At 37.8% G+C, this 22426-nt stretch overlaps 1 protein-coding gene across 1 annotated transcript in view; it reads left to right on the top strand.

Moving 5' to 3' along the window:
* Positions 1 to 3477: 3477 nt before the first annotated feature.
* The window catches only part of LOC145764586 (uncharacterized), a 29508-nt gene continuing 10559 nt past the window's right edge, over positions 3478 to 22426 (top strand). Inside the window, exons 1-21 of the mRNA XM_082576216.1 lie at positions 3478 to 3608; positions 4119 to 4357; positions 4970 to 5086; positions 6285 to 6443; positions 6857 to 6987; positions 7390 to 7553; positions 8653 to 8753; positions 9072 to 9241; positions 10305 to 10423; positions 10920 to 11019; positions 11718 to 11917; positions 12631 to 12858; positions 13265 to 13408; positions 13477 to 13669; positions 14158 to 14277; positions 14881 to 14973; positions 15249 to 15416; positions 15823 to 15961; positions 16335 to 16560; positions 17005 to 17166; positions 19342 to 19505. Of these exons, the coding sequence (XP_082432342.1) occupies positions 3583 to 3608; positions 4119 to 4357; positions 4970 to 5086; positions 6285 to 6443; positions 6857 to 6987; positions 7390 to 7553; positions 8653 to 8753; positions 9072 to 9241; positions 10305 to 10423; positions 10920 to 11019; positions 11718 to 11917; positions 12631 to 12858; positions 13265 to 13408; positions 13477 to 13669; positions 14158 to 14277; positions 14881 to 14973; positions 15249 to 15416; positions 15823 to 15961; positions 16335 to 16560; positions 17005 to 17166; positions 19342 to 19505 (3163 nt within the window). The 5' untranslated portion in view covers positions 3478 to 3582. The remainder of the gene's footprint in view (positions 3609 to 4118; positions 4358 to 4969; positions 5087 to 6284; positions 6444 to 6856; positions 6988 to 7389; positions 7554 to 8652; positions 8754 to 9071; positions 9242 to 10304; positions 10424 to 10919; positions 11020 to 11717; positions 11918 to 12630; positions 12859 to 13264; positions 13409 to 13476; positions 13670 to 14157; positions 14278 to 14880; positions 14974 to 15248; positions 15417 to 15822; positions 15962 to 16334; positions 16561 to 17004; positions 17167 to 19341; positions 19506 to 22426) is intronic.

Raw genomic sequence — 22426 nt, 5'->3', positions numbered from 1 at the left:
CCAGTACAAAAGTTCTGAAAAAAGCAAACACCGTTGAGAAGCGATAAATCTTCAATGTCGAAAAACTAACAAGTTTGTTAATGACTTTTATCTTTTAAATTTATCAATTTTTCAGTTCTTTGATGAAACTCTGAAGTATACAATCCAAGCAATCCTTCGCCTTTATATTGGCGTTACTGCTGATAGAATATTATACAGTTTATTTACAGGGAGGTGTAATAAATTTGTATGAGGGCGATGAAGTCTGTGATTGAAGTAACTTGAACAAATAAACAAGGGTCAGTCAAGTCGTCTTAAATTATTCGCTTTGATAGCGCCATATAATAGGGTCCACAAAACCCTGAAAACAATATGTTACGTAATAGATAAATCAAGGGGAAAACAATTTTTAGGGACCATCTACTCCTATTGTCTAAATCGCCCAAACTTAGAATCCACCATTGTCTTATTGGCCATATGTTCAAGCAAGTTTTGCATTTTGACACAATAAGCAATAGGACGGTATTGCCCAGTGCCGGTTTTTGGGGTGTGTAAACCGTGCGATCGCACAGGGCCCGCAATTTACTCAGAAAATACCAGTGATTTTTTGTTGAACATGTTCTCAAAATGCACCAAATTCAAAGTAATTTTTCAAAATTTTCTGGGGGAGGTCCCCCGCCGGTCGTCAAAACCCCTCTCCTTTCAAAATACCTAGCTACGTTACTAAATTGGATCATTGTCATTGGGGCCCGCAAATCATATTCCGCACAGGGCCCGAAATACCCTAAGACCAGCACTGGTATTGCTACTTTGCTTCAAAAGGACGACTTGCCTCTATTAGGCCTATATTCCTGTCAGTCACTCCTCTGTTTATCTCATTTAAATAGATGGAGAGTGTTTCTCAACTTATCGCTGTTGTCTGCATTTTCAAGGCTGTTTTTACTATTACGAACCTTTGCTGACTTTTCTTCTGTGGTAAACTGCCAACACAATACTTCCAACAAGACTCTGGCCAACGTGGCGAGACCTTTGGAGCTTGGCAACAAGGTTAATGTGTAATTTTTGCTGGTGCAAGCACATTTGAAATTGATTTACAAGAATTTGTAAATAGATGGAGACTTGTAGGAACTACTCGCAAGATTTGTTGGCAAATATTTGTTTGTGTGAAGTTTTGTTAACAGCTCGCTTGTTTGCTGCTTTATTCCATTGTCAAACCTGTGTTGCAACGAATCGGACAATTGGCAACAAAACTTAAAAACTGTTTTAAGTTAAGCAAGAGAAAGCAACTTTCATTTCAAAAATTGTCTGCAATATTTTCGTTCCACATCCTGTCAAATGTGAATGTTTTTTTTTTTTCAAAATTAAAAGAAAATAATTAAAGAGGTACGGCTATTTCACATTCATCAAATGCTGCCATTTGTATAACAATCTGACCTCTTAGTGTAATTTATTTAAAATCGATTTCGCTATAGCACCTTCTGAAAATAGTTAATGGTAATAGTATCTTTCGAAAAATTGTTTTTATTTTAAAACAAAATTACTTTTTTTCTTGAAAAAACCTTCAGCAATGTAATAAGTAAACACACCTTGCATCAAATTTACTCAGTTTTGCCATGAAAATAAACTACATCATGGATAACAATATAGTTGCAGGGATGTCATATTTGAGAATTTGGAATTTAAATTTTTCTTCAATAGGCTATTATACTGCAATGTTTTAGCTGCGTATTTACTACAGCACTGAAACCACCTACATTGTGCAAAGTTTCGATGGTAACCCATCATGAAATAGAACAAAGTTAATTAAATGTCAAAACAATTTCTGTACATATCATTTACCTTAAAGAAGCAGTCAGGCAGTTTTGCTGAAATTTTAGAAATGGATGCCAACGAACATTTTAAACGTTAAAAGCATTAGTCCAGCCGCCATTGCATCATTGCACTGTATAACTACACAGAACTCAAAGCAGATTCATGGAACAACCACGACACGTCACCTGTGCCAAGGTTTTTCCTTTGTAAAAGTGATAGATTCTGTCGATGACTCCGGTAGGTTTTGCCCAAGCGACACAACATCCATTTTAATATTCTGTAATGCTGCGAAGGTTCAATACTACGCTTGCACGTGATCTAAACAAAATGCTCTTGTACAGTAGTAATCCTCCTGTTTGCATGCCATCACTATCCAAGCCATCAAATCAGTTCTTTTTTACGTTTAGTCAATGTGATTTAAACGTTGAATTTATGTAAAAAAGATTGATTTGCTGGCTGTGATGTGTTTCCGTGTATCGCAAGCTTCCCAAAGGCTTCCAGAAAGGCTTCGACTTTCAAGCAGGTTATTGCGTCACAATGCTTTGTTGCCAACCACCAGCATGTGGGTTTGTTCGTGTGAGTGAGGCAGTCCGTCTTACAAGCGTTTCAATTTTGCCTTACAACAAGGTAGACACTGCAAATAGAAAAAGCTGATGAAATTTTAATATGTAAAGGTAGTGAAAGTATTCAGAATTTTAAACGCAAGACGCAAGCACACTGTGAGGTCAAATGAAATACAATTGCTTAAAACTTGTATGGATCCAAACCAAAACGCAAAAAAACTACAATTTTAACCAAGAAACGTGAAAAGAAAAAGGGCAATAATTTCATAAAGGTATAGCTGTAAAATTAACAACAAATCAAAGCTTCGAAACAGCGGCGAATCCGTGGGGGGGGGGAAATGGAACGATCGCGCCCTAAAACACAGAAAAGTAACTTCATTTGCGGTGTATTTGCAAAGTCAGATTAATGTAGACCTACACATCATTTTGCTTTGTTGAAGTTTCCCCCTTCCCCCTAAGGCTACTTCTAAATTCGCCCCCACTTCAAGATACAGAGACTATTGTCGAGTCAGCTTGGAAATAATCGCATTGATTAATTTTATCAGCTCGAGTCAACACCGGCATGATGCGTCAGCGCATTGTGACAACACTATTTGCGGCATACGTCATAGACGATGCAATAAATGTAGCGCGTGATTGCAGCCAGCCAGCCAGTTACCAGCTGGTGGGTCAGTGGCGGAGTGGTTCGTTGCTTCTGCTTTGTTGCAACCAGGTTCGATTCCTAGTTAGGTCACACTTGAGCCAGTAAAAATCCTAGCGGTGACGTGAGAAAGAAGTAATAATGAAGATTATAGTAGGCTACAGTGATAATGTAGAAATATGATCATTGGTCACACAGTAATATGATGTGTTTTCATAGCGCTGTGCCTATCGCAAATATGTGTCGATCTTACTGCTTCGCATGGCACGCAGTGTCAGCGCAGCTAAAAGCTAAGTTTTACTAAAATATTGTAAATATGACACAAAAATTACAATGTAGACCTACAACCTCTAGCAAAAACTTTTTCAATTCAAAGTGTTTTATTCAGAATATAAACTAGACGTAGAATTGCAGCCTGTAATTATTACGCTCATATTCAGATATTTTCTGAAAACTATCGTTCTTCTTTTTTATGTCTTTTTCAAAAGCTGAGGCCTGGATGTAAACTTGTAGAGCAGGCGCAGCTCGCAAATAGGCTTGTACACAGTGAGAACTATCTATCGGGGATTACAATTGTGTGACAGAAGAATGGGTTGGGAAGAAGAACTTGCTGGGTTAGATTTCTTTTTATTTCTTGCAACTTTGGTGTTGATAAGCAAGAACCTAAAAACTAAATTTTAACGTGTTTGCAAGAGTTAAGCTATAGCCTAAAGTTTCTATAAAAAAAAACAATTCGACAAATCACTTTCAGGGCACGAAAGTTGATAAGTAGACGCCAGAATCATAGCTAGACAGTAGTTGTGACCGAGTTATGGCCAATATTCATTATTTCCAAGGTTTGCCCAGGGTTAAATATGGCGGTCACTTTGTATCTTCAAACATCAAACAAATATTTTTAAAAGTTTAAAGATGTTAGTTTTTACATCATCCAGTCCTTTAACATCGAGTAGAAGTTTCTTGAAAAAAAATTATTGTGGCTAATCATGATGAACCTTAGGTTTGATGTGGCCAGTAGCCTTGACAGGGGAGTCCAGGGGGTACTTTTGGACCAGGGCCCCTAAAATCATGTCGTGAAAACTTCTTTCTGCTCTTTGCCTTCAATCACAATTTTCTATAATTACCAGATATGAAGAACTTGGCTGCCTTCACGAAATGTTTGAGCGCCAAGCGAACGTCACGCCTGACGTCATCGCCGTCGTTGATGACGACAATCGCTCAATGACGTATGTCGAACTGAACAAAGCGTGTGATGTCTTAGCAGACAACTTAGTGACGAAAGGCGTCAAACGCGACTCTCCTGTCGGAATCTACATGGAACGCTGCATCGAATACGTCATTTCCTACATTGCCATTCTCAAAGCAGGTTTGTAACATCTCGCAATGTAAAAAAAAATTTGAAATCGTATGTGGTAGCAATTGTTTCAGTTTCAATTTTTTTTTTTTTTTGACTATTACAACGAAAGAACAACATGTGCAAGACATATCAAAAATCTAGAAAAAGGTAGAAGCGACAAAACGCGGACGTTATAACGTGCATGATACTAAAGCAGGACAATCAGTTTAAAATGTGGCACGGTCGCAACACCTTATTGTTCGCGAGCTTGTGCGATGGACAAATAAAAGAACGCCGGGGATGAGAGGGCATTGTCTGACCTGATGAGGAAACAATGGAACGACTTTCATTGGACAAAAGACAGAGATTACATGATGTTTCAATGTTGTGTGACTTCACGTTTTATACCATTACATTAAACTTGATAAAATAATATATTCTTTTTACATTTCACGTGTAGATGGTCAAGTAGAAAGTGTAAACAATTTCTAAAATAAAAAACATTATCGTCACTCATTATGACGTCATAGAGGTTGCTCGATAGTTTAAGATTTGTCGCTCAACAGAAGCCACCAATTAACGTATCACTTTCTACATTCATAAACAAACTCAATTATTTCAGTTGCATTGTTCTCTTTGCAGGAGGAGCGTACATGCCACTGGATCCTTCATATCCAGTGTCCTTACTGGAAGACGTGTTTCAGGACGCTCAACCACCGTGTATCATCACTAACTCCACTTTGAAGAAGAGACTTGAAGGTTAGATTGGACTGTTTATCAGTTTGTTTAGTTTTGTATGTGATGGAGAGTAATTTTTATAGTAAGAGTCTGAGCTCTCCGAGCAGTCATACGATCAGTTGGTTTACAGCACATTATTACAATCCTTGACTTGATGGCAGCGTTTTTTCACATGCTATCCAGCTGCAGTGACTCTTTTCTAGAATAAATAAAACCTACCGGGTGTAACAGGACAGCAACTTGTGTCGAGCGGACTTTAGCCCTAAAAATGTTCTTATGGGTTATTACAAATTCAACACAATTCATGATTGCGTATCAATTTTAATTTTTGAATATACGCTTTGCAGTGTCTTCGTTTGGTTTATTCCCATTTCAATTGGTGTCGCCGGTACAAATTTCCGCCTTCGTTGCTTTTTATTCCTAGCTTCTTTTTGCAGTGACTCTTGTCTCGAAAACTAAGCTCCATGTGGGTCCCACAACTAAGCTGAAACAGACAAAAAATATGAATATTTAGTGGCTGATCAAAACTTTTCTAAACTGGAGCTTGTCTTCAACTGATCAAGCAGACTTTACTATATTCTGCTCTATGGATCTTTGGGAAGCAGACCAACATGTCAATCATCATCAAGTTCATCTTAACGACTTTTGCCAACGATTCAAAACGTATACAGACAAAATGCGAAATCAAACCTTCAAACTTTTAAAGAATTCTAAATATGAGAATAGTTAAGTTCAATTGTTTTCATTTCTGACCGTCACAGCAAAACAATACATGTCAATATAGCAAAGGTTGAGAAAAAGGTAGAAGCGACAAAACGCGAACGTTAAAACGTGTTTGTGACCGAAGTAAGTTATGAAGTTGAAAGAAAAATTCCACTGTCGCAACACCTTCAGAAAAATTTAGGATAAAAGGAAAATAAAATAAAATAGTTACAAACAAAAATAAAAACAACAACATATATTTAGGCAATAGCTATATTAGCCCTTATAGCTTAACTGATATTTTCAAGATTTTTATAAATAGACACTCGCTGTGAAAATATTAACATTAGATCAATACGCTGATAATTAATAGGTGGCACATAATAATAGCACATTAATCATTACAAAAACTTATTAAAAACCAAATCGTAAATATCATGGCCAACATTCTACATTAACGAGTTACCAGAATCAGCATTTGCAGTAAAACGACTCACAAAATTTGTTCCATGTTTAGAGAATACAAGTGGCCAGACAGTTGTTATACTTGAGAATGATTGGATGGAGACATTGGAAAAAGAAAATAAAGAATTTGGATCTATCCGTCGTCCAAAGGTGACTCTGGACAACTTAGCCAACGTTGTCTATTCTTCAGGCACCACTGGAAAACCAAAAGGTTAGTTTTTGTAAAAATATTTTTGTGAATGGTCTCATCAATCTGAGATGGTAGGATAGACCTTTGGCCCCAGAGGCTTACACGACGACGAGTATCTCGTAGCCTATTTTACCAAAAAGTCAATTAAAGTTATATTTAAAAACAAGATTACAACCGAAAGAGTTTTTAAGTGCGTTGGTGGAAAAGAGATCTTGCTTCATTTGTTTCTTGTGTAGGAAATTTCACATCTTCATTTGAGTAACATTGTCGACCCGTTGAAACATTACATACATTTTTTTATAAAACATTCTAAACTTAATTGCTTTATTTTGTTTCAGGCATGCTCAATAAAATAACGTTATTCAATCGTTTTATAACCTAACTTTGTGTTACTTGAAAACTTCCCTTTCATATCATCTTTGAACACCATTCAGGTATCATGAACCCCCATCGTGCTCCAGTGTTTTCATACACCTGGAGACATGTGACGTGTCCATTTCAAGAAGGCGATAGAGTTGCCTGCAACGTTTTCTTTGTCTGGGAGCTTCTGCGGCCCCTACTGAAGGTGAATTAAAGAAAGATTGTTTTAAGCTTGATATATTTCAACTTGTCAACCGTTTGTAAACTAGTTAATATAAATTCCAACCACAAAGATTGTTACTTTTTTGGTATTGTATTCTTGCAAATTTTATTTGCTATTTTAGTTTAATAACTAAAAGAACGATCCGCAAAACAAGCACCCAAAATATTTGCCTGTCTTTGGTACAAAAAAGCAAACTCTCTCCCGAAAGTATAATATTATGACTAGACAATGATTAAGTGTAAGTGATACGACACATGGTGACATTTAGTTTAGTAACTATATTGTTCTAAATTCGGTATAAAAACTTTTTAATTTTGCAATAACTTATTGCCTCTTTTCAAACTTTAGTGTTTTGCTTCTTAAAATGTTCTTATCTTTCCGCAGGGATTCCCCGTCTACGTCATTCCTGATGGCGTCATATACGATCCGCTGTTGCTCAGCAAGTTCATTAAACGTCATTCGATCACCAGGATTTTGTTCACTCCGTCGCTCCTGGAGACGGTCATGGATGCAAGTAACCTGAACATGAACGACTTTGCATCACTGAGGTAACACACTGACGTTTGCTGACGTCAGTGGTGGATCCAGGGGTGGCGATAGGGACGATCGTCACTGGTGGATCCAGGGCTGGCGATTGGGACGATCGTCACTAGTGGATCCAGGGGTGGCGATTGGGACGATCGTCCCTGGTGGATCCAGGGGTGGCGATAAAGACGATCGTCACTGGTGGATCCAGGGTTTTTTTGTTTGTTGTATCCAGGCTTACACCCGGTGGTTGAAGATTTAGATTAAGTGAACGGGAAGGCAAGGAAGCCAATCTTCGTGTCCACCTTCAGGCATGCCTTTAAGTGTCCTGCCAAAGACACGGCTACATGCTTATGAGCGGTTTCGAACCGGCGCCCTTTCGATTGCCGTTCCAGCGCTCTCACCACTCGGCTATGCAGCCGACAGGGATCCAGGGGTGACGATAAGAGACGATCTTCCTTCGAAAACACAAAAAAGTATTTTTATTTGCGGTGTACTTGCAAGTTCGGATTAATTAATGATTTCAATCAAAACTCATCATTGTGTTTCGGTTGAAATCGCTTCCTGAGGCTACTTATTAGATCTGCCACCGGTTGACGTGTAACGACAACACTGTTTGGCCCTCAAAATCACTTTGATGCAACGATGATCAAATAACCGTCAACCAACTCTCTTTCGATTTAAAAACCTTTTCCTTTGCAAAAGAAAAGTCATAAAGTTTTTGTTCAAGTATACTTTTCTTGATCGAAATACAACGAAACGGAATTTTTAGAAGAAAACTAATTTTCAACAAAATTTAGGTTGGCAGTGGACTTCAGGGTTCTGAGATTCTATTTAGTTTCTCTGTCGTTTCACCTTTACCAATAAACGAGGCAAAGACAAAAACTGTTACATTAAAAAAAAAAAAACATATCTATATTTCGAAACCTTTATAATCAATAGGTTCCATAGAAAATAAACATTTTTTTTTGTTAATCTGATTTTCTTGTCTGTGTACTAAATAGACTCAATTATTTTTAACAGGAGTCTAACCGCAATCGAATCTATTTCAATAAAAGGAATCTTTATCATAGGAATCGATTTGTAGCTTAAGATATTACAATTACTTTGCAATTTTTGTAGAATCATTTGGTTTTGTGGAGAGGTCGTGACAACATCTTTACTGGAACGATGCATTGCTAACTTACCTGGGGTGAAGTTCTATAATCTATACAGCATTTCAGGTTAGCAGTTCAACTGTAGGCGGATTCCAACAAAATCAAAGACAATTGTTTAATTGATTGATAGGATAAGAAATCAATGTAATTAATCACCTTACTAGTACCCCTTAATGCAAATAGACCAGATACTTTTAATGATAAAAATAATATAAATAAAATAATAATACATAACCTACTGCTAATTTGCAATTATCAAATGCTGGAATTTGCACAACAATTAGATCTCCTATCATAATTTATTAAAAAAGAACAATTCTTATTAGTAATAGTAATAACATTATTTAAATTACGTTTTTAACGTTTCAATTGTCAATCGCGTAGAATGCCACGACGTTGCGGTTTCTGATTTAAATGAATTTCTGGAGTTGGAAACCCTAAACAAGAGCGCCAAGCGCCCAAAGTTTGCTCCCGTTGGAAAACTGTGTCCCGGAATTCATGTCGTCATCTTGGACGACGATGAAAACCTTCAACCCGTAGGAATGCCAGGAGAGGTGCGTGTTTCTACAAAATCAAAAATAACCAATGCCGTATTTTGTATCCAACCAAGTAGACCTAAGATCAATTCAAATAGATATGAAACACAAAACAAGTTTTGCTACTTCTTTCTAGCATGTCGTTTGGTGCTCATAACGCTTACTGGGTTCTCGTTGTTTAGTAGCCTACTCAATAGACTCTTTTTCCAACCATTGGTCAAGCTGCCAACTATACAGTAGAGCAGGGGTGGGGAACCTGCGGCCCGCGGGCCGAATGCGGCCCGCGTGACTGTTCCATGTGGCCCGCGTCAAAATTTCTTTACCCAAAATATATTGAAACAACAGCTCAAAAAAGAGTAGGCTCTGCATTCTCGGTATATTGCGAATGGGCTTCTATGACTAGTTAATCCATCATAGAAGATTAAGAGTTGCAATTAAGAGTTGAGTTACAATTAAGAGTTGCAACATCTTCCGTGTCAGCAGACATCACATGACTCACCAAAAATAAAAACCTTCAGCCATCCCACTAGCTGTGAAAGTGAAATAAATCATTGTCTATTAACTGTCTTCGTTGCATTTTTTATCTGTAAATAAAATTTCGAAATTTTGAGTGGCCCGCCTGTGTTATTTCTCATTTTATGTGGCCCGCAATACTAAAAAGGTTCCCCACCCCTGCAGTAGAGCAATGAGATTCAAATCTAATAATACGTAACATTGTTTCCAATACGAAAAAGAATTTAAAACTATCAACCTTGGAGATCAAAATTACTGTCATTTAGGTTTAGATGTTACATGACAGTGGGGGATCCAGAGGGGGGTAAGAGATTCGTCGACCCTAAAACACTAAAAAGCAACTTTATTCTTGGTGTATTTGCAACGTCAGATTAATGTAGGTCAACAAATCACTGTGTTTCTTTGAATCCCCTAAACATGTCACAAAATCTTTCGTAAACTGCTGGACTGTTTGGAGCTGTCACATCGCAATTCCACTATATTTAAAATATTATTGGGCTAAATTAATGTTTAATTTAACACGAATTTTTTCTTTGTGCAATATTGCTATATTCAAAACGATGTTCAGATATTTGTCGGTGGGCCAACCTTATCAAGAGGGTATCTCAATCGACCTGACATGAACAAGAAACGATTTATTGACACGCCTTCATTTCTTGGAGATTCTGTCGGTCCCAGGCTGTACAGGTGAGTTGGGTTCAATGTTTCTTCATTAAACTGTGTTTATTAAAACAATCGTTTGAAAGACTTTGCGTCTTCGTGAACCACTGACTTTTGATTTTCTTTTTCCGTTTGTAAAGAGGTAGGCTGTAGGCGACCTGAAATATTGGTAGGCGTCGTTGGAACGTCAGGTATCTTACACTATAAGAAATTGTCGATCATGGGCATGCGCAACTACATCCGCTTTCGGTTTATCCGCAACACAAGAAGGGTTACCTTATTTTCTGATTTACAAAATACTGTGCTGTACTTTTTGTGGGTTATAGAGGAAGAGCGAAGTTGGTTTTAAAGTAATTTAAAGTTTTCAGTTGAAAGCAAACCAGTAGCAAAGCGTAAAAATAGTTAAATTGACAATTAATCCTTTTAATGTTGCCAGAACAGCGGAGTTGCGCATCCCGTAATGCACTGTTCCTATCTTACACATTGGTCAGCAAGACTGTAATTTTAATCCCGCTGCTTGTAGAACTGGAGACTGGGGCTTGATGAAGAGTGATCGGAATCTCGAGATTTGCGGAAGATGTGACTCGATGGTGAAGATCAGAGGATACAGCATTGAAATTCAGGTGGCTTGATCTTGAAAGAAAAACTCTGTTTTAGTGTAAAATGAAGTGGATCACATTTAGGCTACCTGCAGCTGTAACTATAAGGCTCCTGTCTTTTCAAAAGCTTGCTTGCCATTTATATGTGAGACAAAGTAATTGATCTATCTTAAAAAATAAAATATGGAGCATGAAAAATACTTTTAAAAATAGAGATACAGTAAGTAATAAAATGTTCTAAAAATTTAAATTCTAACCTATTTCCGTTTTTATTAATAATGATAATAATTTGTGTTTTACATAGCGCTATATCTTTGGCAGATATGCGTTGCTCTCAACGCTTTAGACTAGAGATTAAGACGTTGATGTGACATTGGTGATATTCTTTTGGAAGCACAAGTTGTAAATGTGGGCAGGAGCAAACGATGCATCATCTCCTCGAATGCCCTGCCCTAAAAGCAAGATGCTCTGCACAGGATTTAGCCAAGTTCAACAATAGAGCAAGAACTTTCGTGATGCTCTGGGCTACGGCCGTGTGACACACGATGAAAAAGAAAAACGCTTTAGACTACAAAGCAGACGTAGTGTCTTTCTTAAAAGGCGTCAATTAATATCTAACTAGTGAAATTGTAACTCGTTTAGAAACGTTGAAACAACGTAAAAAAGATAATTTTGCTAGTTGGGTACTTGCACATCATTTCATATACTTCTTTGTTTTGCAGGCGGTTGAGGCAGCTCTCATGGAGCTGGCCGCGGTGAACAGTTGCGTCGTGATGGCAGTGGGAGCAGAAGGTGACGACAAACAATTGGTGGCTTATGTTGTTCTAGAACGAGATAACGTCACAAAGAAGATGATAAAAGCCGATCTGAGACGAAAGTTACCGTTCTACATGATCCCTTCATACTTCATGTTCCTTCAAAGGTGGGGTGCTCTGGAGAAAGTGTACAATGTCTTTTATATATTTTATATCTAACATAACTAAGGGGGAAAAATAATTGTCGTGATTGTTAAATAAATCCTTCTCGGATTTTGCCAACAACATTAGGCTAGTTCTACGAGGGTCTTGTTCTATGTGTGAAAAAGTTTCAGTACGATGCATTGTGGGACGGTTACATTAGTACGATGCATTGTGGGACGGTTACACTAGTACGATACATTGTGGGACGGTTACATTAGTACGATGCATTGTGGGACGGTTGCATTAGTACGATGCATTGTGGGACGGTTACATTAGTACGATACATTGTGGGACGGTTACATTAGTACGATGCATTGTGGGACGGTTACATTAGTACGATACATTGTGGGACGGTTACATTAGTACGATACATTGTGGGACGGTTACATTAGTACGATAAATTGTGGGACAGTTACATTAGTACGATACATTGTGGGACGGTTACATTAGTACGATGCATTGTGGGACGGTTACATTAGTACGATGCATTGTGGGACGGTTACATTAGTACGATACATTGTGGGACGGTTACATTAGTACGATGCATTGTGGGACGGTTACATTAGTACGATACATTGTGGGACGGTTGCATTAGTAAAACTTTCTAGACAAGCAAACTGCTTTCAAGTCTTAAGTTATTTGTTAACAAAATTTTAAACAAAATTGGTATTTTTAGTCTTCCCGTTTTACCTGCATCCGGAAAACTTGACAAGAAGGCCTTGCCACCTATCCACAAAAAGAGGCAGTCCGAAGCGGAACTGACGACTCTTGCAGAAGGAGAAACCACCAACGATGATCGTACCGTGCCCAACAGCGACACCGAGCGCTTTCTTGAACAAGCATGGTGTGAAATCCTTCAGTTGGAAGTTATCGATATTCAGGAAAGCTTCTTTGACTTGGGCGGGTAAGAACACTCAGAGACATTGTTATAATTAAATCTGATACGCTGATGTCATGGAAAGACTTGGTCATAAACGTCAGTTTTGTAATGCCGACACTTCATGAACAAAGAAACAGCAAGATCATCAAACACTTTTCGTGGTGGGAGTTTGAGAAACACATTTCAAGGGCAGCACTCCATTCAAGACTATAGCACTTTAGCAAGTCAATTAAAGTAATTGGACGTACGTTTGTGGTTCAAAGACTCTTTAAGTATTCGCACAGCTAAGATTAATCCCCCAAAGAAGCTTTCTCAGTCCAGGATAAAAATTTCGGTGAGAAATCATTGCTATATACTTCAGCAGAATAAAATTATTGACACTGCAGTATGTATGCAGTATGACACTTCATGAAATTGTTTGTAATTTCAGACACTCTCTGTTGGCGGCTCGCTTACTAGGAAAGATTCGGGAGCGATTTGATAGTGACATCACAATGCAAAGCTTGTTCTCGAACCCCACCATTGTGGAGCTGGCCCGATGGTTGGACAATGGAAAAGATGCGAAACAGAGCGGGTACGCTCAGAGATTTTTTTCTAACTCACTTTGTTCAATATAATTAACCTTCTCTTCCTTGTCTTCAGTGCTCCAAAGTTAAACTTGAGAGATGAGGTCAAAGTTCATGGCACTGGGATAGTCAACATCGACATGCAGCTGAGGGCATTCTGGAGGTCCCACGGGTTCGGGTACCAGTCCAGACGGGCAAGAGTTCTGCTTACTGGAGCTACGGGTTTTCTTGGTGCTTACATTCTGCGTGAATTGCTTTTGGAAACAAAGGTAAAAAAAAAGACACATTATTATTATTAATCTCAGTAGCTCTTGGAAAGTTAGATTATGACTGGCTACTACTACTACGCCTACTGCGTATCAGAGTGGTGAGAGCGTCTATTTGACGATCGAAGAAATCTCGGTTCGACACCAGCAGCTGTGCTCACCATTGTGTTTTTAAAGATAGGCCCATCAAGGGTGGGCAGAAAGATTTACTTTTCTGACACCTTGTTGGCTTAAAATCGTATTCCAGGGAGGTTACAACTCTGGGTAGGACCAAAATACTGTAGCACCTGTTTCGTCACAACAGGCTACAAATGAAAAAAATCAGCACAGATTCCTGTTGAGCATTTATTCTTCTAGTAAACCTACATCCTGCGATTCAATGAATTATTTTATGATTTTTTGGATATGTTTACATGTGTTTACAATCTACATGTGTTTACAATCTTTCTACAACATTTTTGATGTGTTTACAATCTTGCTTTTGCGCTCAGGTACAAATCTATTGTTTGGTTCGGCGATCTCCAGACAAAAGTGCAGAACAGAGATTACGCGATAACTTGGAATTCTACGACATTTTCAAAACTAATGAAACCAATAAAGACCTATTGAAGGTGTGATCATCAGTTGGTTAAGTTACTATGCAAACTATTATGTTGGCAATGCACAATCAACAATAGCATCCCCAAAACAGAACTTTACTTAAAAAGTGATGCTGAAGAAATTTAATTGCATGTCTTTCTGCATCGCTTGTATGAGAGAGGTTGTGTTAATTTCAGAGCAGATGGTGGGAACCAGCGTTGCTTGGTCCATTGCCGCCATATCATGTGTTTCGTTTGGCGCTTTGTAAATTGAAAACGTTAAACGTTACAAAACGTACAAAATTCACAACCTTCGTTTCGAAACTCTTAGTGTCGATTTGATAACAATCGAAGGTTCAACAAGTGTTTGATGGAAGCAACATAAACCAGCAAAGAACACAAAGATATTTATTGATCTTTGTGGAATTTATAAACATGTAAAACGTTTATACGCTTTTTCATCTCCTTTATAGCCGATTAATTTTTTAATAAACACGACTGACGCTCAATTATGGGTTTGCGGGGCACTTGAAACTTGTGGGACATATGAAAAGTGAATGAATACATAGTTTTATTCATCGTTAATTTGTTATCCTCGAATTGTTGTTCACAGACTCATTTTCGTTATATTTTCAGGCTTACAGAAAGAGAGTGCACGCAATGCCAGGAGATGTTGCTCTAGTCGAGCTTGGATTGACAGAAGAAGATTATACTTATCTCTCATACGAGGTAAGGATATTTTGGGTCGATGCATTATAAAAACTTGTCCGTTGAGGGACAAAAAGGTAACTAATATCAATGCAAAGAGCTCATGAAGGAATTATGATGGGTTTAACAATCCATTGTTTTTTTTTTAGGTAGATGGATTTTTGTCTGACGAAATGTTGGCAGATTCTCTTAAATAAGCACTTGATTCCTACCCTTCATTTGCTTGAATAAATGAATTATTCAGAAAGTCATTACATGGGAAAATTTTTCTAAAAAACTAAAAATATTTTCTTTAGATCGATTACGTCATCCACGCAGCTGCTTACGTCAACCTTTTATATCCATACGAGGCGCTAAAGGGCACCAACGTCACTGGGACGCACAACGTCATGATGTTCGCGAGAGCAGGAAAAATAAAACCGCTTCATTACGTCAGCACAAACTCCGTTTATCCGAACAATCAAGTAGGAGCTGTTTTATTACTTTTAAATTGTTGATAATATTTTAACAATAAAAAGGCTGCCTTCGGGCTGCCTTAATAATAACTCTTTTGTTACCACATTTTTATCTGACGATCAGATGGGCTTGAAATTCCACGTTCACTCACGCCTATCAACTTAATTCTTGTTGTGAAAATATTTATCTGAAAAGAAAGGCAAAGAGTCAGTAATGAGATCTTATATTTTCATAAATACGTTCTACATTTGAGAGTGAAATTAGGCTCTATGTTTTGGGTTCTGCCGTTTATTTTTTTATCTAGGTGCATTTACTATGCTATAAAGTGATCTCTGACGTTACTTCTTTTATAATGTAACAGCAATTTATTTTGCTCTAATAGACGGTGTTGATCAATTTACTGTACATCTCCAGGTTCTCTGTAAAGAATGTCCGACCGCAAAAATTGACACTGACCAGCTTTCTAATGGATATTCCCAATCCAAGTGGGTGGCTGAGCAACTGATTCTTTCAGCTGTCAATCAAGGCCTTCCAGCCACTATCTACAGAATAGGTACCATCAAGACGATAAACTGGTTACAAAATTTTTTGATTTGTGTGATTTAAAATACAAGAATATAGAAAAACAATCTTAAAACATGTCACGAAGGGAATTGTCGTTCAAGATTTTATAATCATCTCAGACAGCATAAACCGCCACTTTTACATTGATTCGACGTCTGCAGAATGTAAAAATGACGGATTTTTGTTGTCTGGAATATTGTTCATTATAGGGTTTTGTAATAAGTTAATTTAGCCTAAAAACATATAGGTTGTACTATAGACTTCGGTAGACTATGCATTTCATTTTTTTATTTTTTACGTTGCAAATAATTGTTAATATGTACTGCAAGCCTAAGATAGCAAACTTTTTATATTTTGTAAAGGGAACATATCCGGTCACAGCAAATCAGCAGGTTGGAATCCTGCTGATTTCATCCTTCTGGTCTTGCGTGCATCACTGCTGACGTCATCGTGGCCAGATGTCGAGTGGAACATCGAAATGACCCCAGTCGATTTCGTCAGCAAATGCATCGCTAAGTTTTCGCAAGAACTACAGACGTCAGTGCATAAAATCTTCCATATCATCCAACCAAATGGAGTCTCAGGAAGGTGGCTTACGTTCTGCTTTCATTTTGTTTATTCGCATGTTTTTAACTCTGCATGCTGAGTGATTGAGTGAAGCTCATTGTCGGACTGAATGTGCCTCTTTTAAAACTTAGGCTAATATCCTGGTAGTTTCGCATACTTGCCGCTACATAGGTTTTAACTGGCTAATTTTTGAGGTAAAGTAATGATCGGTAGGCCTAAAGCTATTAAAATCTAAAAAGAAACAAACACAACAGCAAAGACAAAACGTTGTGTGGTAGCCTGAGCATTGTGATTATATTTGTAGGCAAATGTACTATTCTCACAACAGAAGAAAAAAAAATTGTCTCTCTTTTGTCTCCTTACATATTAGGACAGCCTGTCAGCCATATAACTTTACCAAATTTTGGTAAGCCTAACAACATTAGCCTATACTATTAAGTTTGGTTCACAATCATTATTTTATAGGTGGCTCTATGATTGGTTAAATAAAGAGTTTGGCTACAACTTGGAATTGGTTTCATTGGACCAATGGTGCAACCGCGTAGAAGAATTACAAAACTCAAGTGAAAACAGCCCGAAAGGACATCCAGATGTTCGAAAAATGTTGGAAAGTGTTACTTCCACCAAGTACGATATGATCGCAATGTATTGAACTTAGCTTTAATTTTTTAATTTTAGCGGTTGTCAGTGGTGTCAAAATTGTGTTCTTTCTTTTAGGTGAAGAGTTGCAGTGGTTGTAACGGCCCGTGAAAAAAAATGATTGTTTCAAACGCATAACTGCCGAATTTCTCGAAGAATATCAATCAGTGTAAAAAGGCTTCACGGTTACCTTCTCTGCCCAGCAACGCAGCACGCTTTTTACGCCCATGTAGCCTTTGCTTTTTCCATCTTGCATTATTAGTTAGTTTTTTACCCACTCGCAATTTCATTACCTTTCTCACCTTTATAGCCTATACTTCTTTACATCTTCTACTTCCAACTTCATTTCACATCGTCTTCTGCTCAGCGGACATGCATGTTTTGCTTGTGTGCTTTGTTACGGTAATCTTCCATGACAAAAAGTGTGCAACATCTATCGATGCCACCGTCTTATTGCTCTCATAGATTCTGCTTCACCCAGTGGCGTAGGAGCATATGCTGCCGCTCCTGGCTTTCGTTGAAAATGCCGCCCACATTAGACTGCAGCAAATTTTGAAATAGTTTCATGTTCAAGCAATCTTTTCAATAAAAATAATTACAAATAATGTGCCGCGTCTCAGAAGTTCTATATTGCTTGAGAAAAAAGCCTCACTGTCTCAGCGTTAAGGCCAAAAATAAAAGACAAAAAATGGACAACAAACGTATTAGGCAAACATCGCAGCATCAGGCTATAACAGATCGTTTGAATGAATCTACACTGTGAAGTAAGCAACGATCATGCTGCTAATACCGAAACTCATTCAACTACATAACCTCCGACTGAGCCACGAAACCCTCGCTTCATCAAAGAAAATGATGAGAGTCAGTGAACAAAAAAAACCCGAAGCATCAGGCTATAACAGATCGTTTGAATCTACAATGTGAAGTAAATAAAAGATCAATAGCTGCCAAAAAAATTGAACTTTTCGAGCGTTTGCCGAAGCAAAATCAGCAATAATATCTTCAAAATCAAGTTTTTGAACGTAGTCTCTTCCTATAGAAAGAATCGATAGAGCTGATAGCCGACCATCATTCATGTTAGAACGTAAATACGACTTTATCATTTTGAGCTTTGAGAAACTCCTCTCACAGCTCGCAATTGAAACACCAATGGTAAGGTAAAGTTTCAGACACAAGCATAAATATGGTGTCGAATCAAGTAGGTGTGATTTAGCTAACCACTGTAAAACATCAAACGCTGTTGCATTGCGATCAAACGTGGTTTCACTGCTTCGCACCAGCCTCTTAAATCTGTCAATTTCCACAGCTAACTCCAAAAAGTCCACCTCGTTGTCACAAGTGCTCTTAAAAGCGTTGGTGAATCCATTGTGACTTTCGCTTTGCAGCAGCGCGTGAGGATTCAAAAATCCCAACATATCATCCAAGTGGTGTATGCCGGTAAACCTAGTTTCAGCTTCAAGTTTAAATCTGTCCAAAGCTTGAAACATGCATCGTCTTACTTCTCCAACAACACTAAGGCCAGCATCTTCTGCGTGTTCGCCAGGCATTCTCCTTTTTCTGCAAACTCTCCGATCTTCAACTGGAATCTCTAGCTCTGTGCATTTTTTGATCGCTGCATCCACAGAACCTTTAACCAGATTATCTCGTGATTCCACTAAAAAGTTGACAAACGCTTTCATCTTGTTAGAGCATTGCGCTAACAGCAGTCCTTTTTGCTGCAAGTAAGTTTGAGTATCATGAGATTCTCGCAGGATTACTTTCCAAACACATAAGAAGAAAAAGAAAGAAAAATTCTGAATCGTTTCTATCGTGCTTGTGTTGAATCTGAATCGTGCTTGTGACCGAAGTAAGTTATTGAGTTGAGAAATTTGGCACGGTCGCAACACCAACAGCAGCGTGATGTGCGCTCCATCGCGTATCAATCACTCGCTTCAGCGCTAGCTGTCTCTTTGTAAATCATTTTTTGTTTTACTTGTTATTTATTTTTGCATTACTTCATTTCTCGTGCTGTGTGCACTGTGCAGCCTCATTTTGCCGCCCCCTTGCAGCCTGCCACCCCTGGCGCAGAGCCAGAACCGCCAAGTGGCTGCTACGCCACTGGCTTCACCTAAATTTTTTTTGCCGTAGGTTTTGTAGTATTTAAAGCGGTCTTCTGCATTTTAGAGACAAATCATTGTTTTCGTACAACACAACATTTGACCAAACCAATCTTCAAGCAGCTGCTAAGACTCTCGGGCTTTCGTATCCTGAAGTTGACGGAAAACTAATCAAAACGTATATACATGAGCTCATAAACAGAAAAATTATTCCACCACCGACACAACCACGTATGTATTTTCGAAGCTTTTGTTGTTTTAATGCAAACCTTATGACTTTGCATAAGAAAAAGCCCGTAGGTTACATGGCATGGAGTACGGTACTTAAAGTGGACATGGGAAACTGTTGAAAGTTATAGTTTTCCCTTTTTCTTGTCTGTTGTAAAAATTTATTTAGAGAATAAAAATTTATATAGAGTCATTGCTCTTCAACCTAAGCAGATTGTCATTGTATACATCTTGTAATAGTTTAGCTTAATTTGCACCAGTAGGCTAAAACGCTTCATGTTATTTTTAAAAAAAACTTGTTGATGCAATGTCTTTTATACTTGTAGCTTACAAATTTCATAACAAACGAAAAAAAAATGTCTGATTTATTGCAAGCTCTATTGTTTTAATACAATTTTGGTAAAGAGGTCACTTTCTTCAACCACAGACATATACAACCAAGCAACCATACGGCATTAACATAATCCATTAAAATTGAACATAAACTATAAGCTACAAACGTTTTCGGCCATACACACGTTAGCCCTTATCAAGTAACAAAAAATAACTGCTAATCATATCTACACTGAAAATGAATAACTGATCTAAACACTGAATTGAAAAAACGAAATGCAAAATGAAACAGCAGAGCATAGGAGAAAGGCAAGTTTAAACTTAAACGCAAATTTAAACGCCATGTGATGTGCAGTTTAAACTTAAACGCAAATTTAAACGCCATGTGATGTGCCTTTCTCCTATGCTCTGCTGTTTCATTTTGCATTTCGTTTTTTCAATTCAGTGTTTAGATCAGTTATTCATTTTCAGTGTAGATATGATTAGCAGTTAATGTTTTGTTACTTGATAAAGGCTAACGTGTGTATGGCCGAAAACGTTTGTAGCTTATAGTTTATGTTCAATTTTAATGGATTATGTTAAATGCCGTGTGGTTGCTTGGTTGTATATGTCTATTGTTTTAACAATTTAATTTACTCTGCTTGTATGTTTATATCAGTTTTATATATGGCGCTGTTAAAACAAATAAATTGACTTGACCCCTTTTTAATATAAAACTAAAGATTTTGTCACGCTTGAAGTGGCTCATGGACGCGAATGAGTGCTTGCCAAAGTAAGCAAATGCGGTCGCAAAAGGTGTGTCTACACGAGAAAGTGTTCTTGCTTAGAAATTCTTGCTTAAGCTAGTGATTAAGCTCGTTTCGTCTGCACTTGCAATCTCGATGAAGATTTTGCTCGCTTGAATCGCGGTCACGTGAGTATCTAAACCGCAATAATGTCACGTTTTAAAAAGTTCGCGCCAAAGCAAGAAGTACAGCAGAGTAGAGCAAGCAACTGTTCTTTAACTGGTTGGTGTAAGCTGGCATTTGAAGTTGTTGCAGTCTTTCAGTCATGGCTTCCAAAAAGTTGTGTAAAAAATGCTGCAAAAAGCGAAGGATGCAAACCCGCAATTTACTGCTTATTGAAGCATTCAGACACCTCAGTCAGGTTGAAAAGTTGGAAACAGGTGCGGTCAGAGAACACTCAGTGCATCCAATATTGAGAAGGCGTAAGAAGGACAAAGAAGGTATGCTGTGCGTTTGTGTGACTGTAGCGGTAAATGATTGCGTGCTTATGTTGTGTACTACTGTATAATATGTTTTAGTTGGAACTGCTATTTACCGGTACCGGTAGCCTTAAACTTTTAGGAGATTACCACAAGCTCATGTGAGAGATGCGACTTCTACGACCTTCGCATTTCTTTACCACTTTCAGAATAATTCCCGAGGTCTTTGACAAACTTCTTGGGTTGATATCAACCAAAATAACCAAGCAAACCACTCATATGTGCCTGTCTGGATACTGAGAGAAGACCTGAAATTTTGGCAGAAAAACATTTCTAAGCAAGAAAACTCGTTTAAGCGAGGGTTCTCGCTTAGTTTTTTGCTCTGGAGCGTATTTTTTCTTGCGTCACTTGCTTAAGAGTAAGTGGCACAAAGTGCGATTATCTTAAACAAACAAGAAGTTAAGATAGCTTAAGCAAGAAAATAGTCATTGTGTTGAGTGTAGACTGTAGACGCACCTTTAGGCGAACAAAAGCTCGACATTTTGGTACCAGTTAGTGAGTGCAAAACTGTATCTTAATTTTGTGCGTATCCAAGTTTATATATATAGTTTTAACATATGTTTTTAATAAGCGAGTAATTTAAACCAATCGTTGTTACAGAAAGAATTTATATTAGGTTTGGTTTTACAACTTTATTTTGTATTTTTTAAATTCTATGTTTTTATTAGTACAATTTTATTTTGTAAAACCTACAAAATGGTAATTGCAAATCACGGTATGGTGCTGTGGCATGAACAGCTTAATCCGCTTTCGGAATTTTGCTATATTTGGGTACCACAAACCTAACTTGTTTCTGAGAGAACACAAGGGTCAACTTGCCTTCACTAAGTAGGCTAACCCAACATTGAAAAAAAAAAAACGCTTTCACATGTAAGGTAACATCGACGACGACCAGGGGTGAAAAATTTCAATGATTCGACATCAACATTTTTTTACACATTGATGGAACATGATAGATGGCTAGTTTTATGTAACCTGTTTGTTTTCGCTTCATTGTTTTGTATGCAGTGGCAATATTGCCTAGGGTAGTTACCATATGTGGTAGCCATAACCTCTGAGGTACAAGTCCCTTAATCACTCTAGCACAAAGCTTGGCTTTTTTGCGGGTTATTTAACAAAAAAAATGGTTTTAAAGCTTTGTAACTTGTCTTTCGATATCGACTTATGTTTTGCATTATATTGTGCTCAGTTTCACAAAGCTTGGAAGCACTTTTTCTTGGTAGACTTAATTTATATTCAAAGCAGCGTATTTGTTATGTTTTTTTTGCTTTCAGTTGTTATTTTTTTTGTTACTATATATAGAGTCAGTGCTCTTCAACCTTTGTGA

Source organism: Aplidium turbinatum, chromosome 2 (genome assembly GCF_918807975.1).
Source record: "Aplidium turbinatum chromosome 2, kaAplTurb1.1, whole genome shotgun sequence".
Lineage (NCBI taxonomy): Eukaryota > Metazoa > Chordata > Ascidiacea > Aplousobranchia > Polyclinidae > Aplidium > Aplidium turbinatum.
This window is presented reverse-complemented; position numbering and strand designations above follow the sequence as displayed.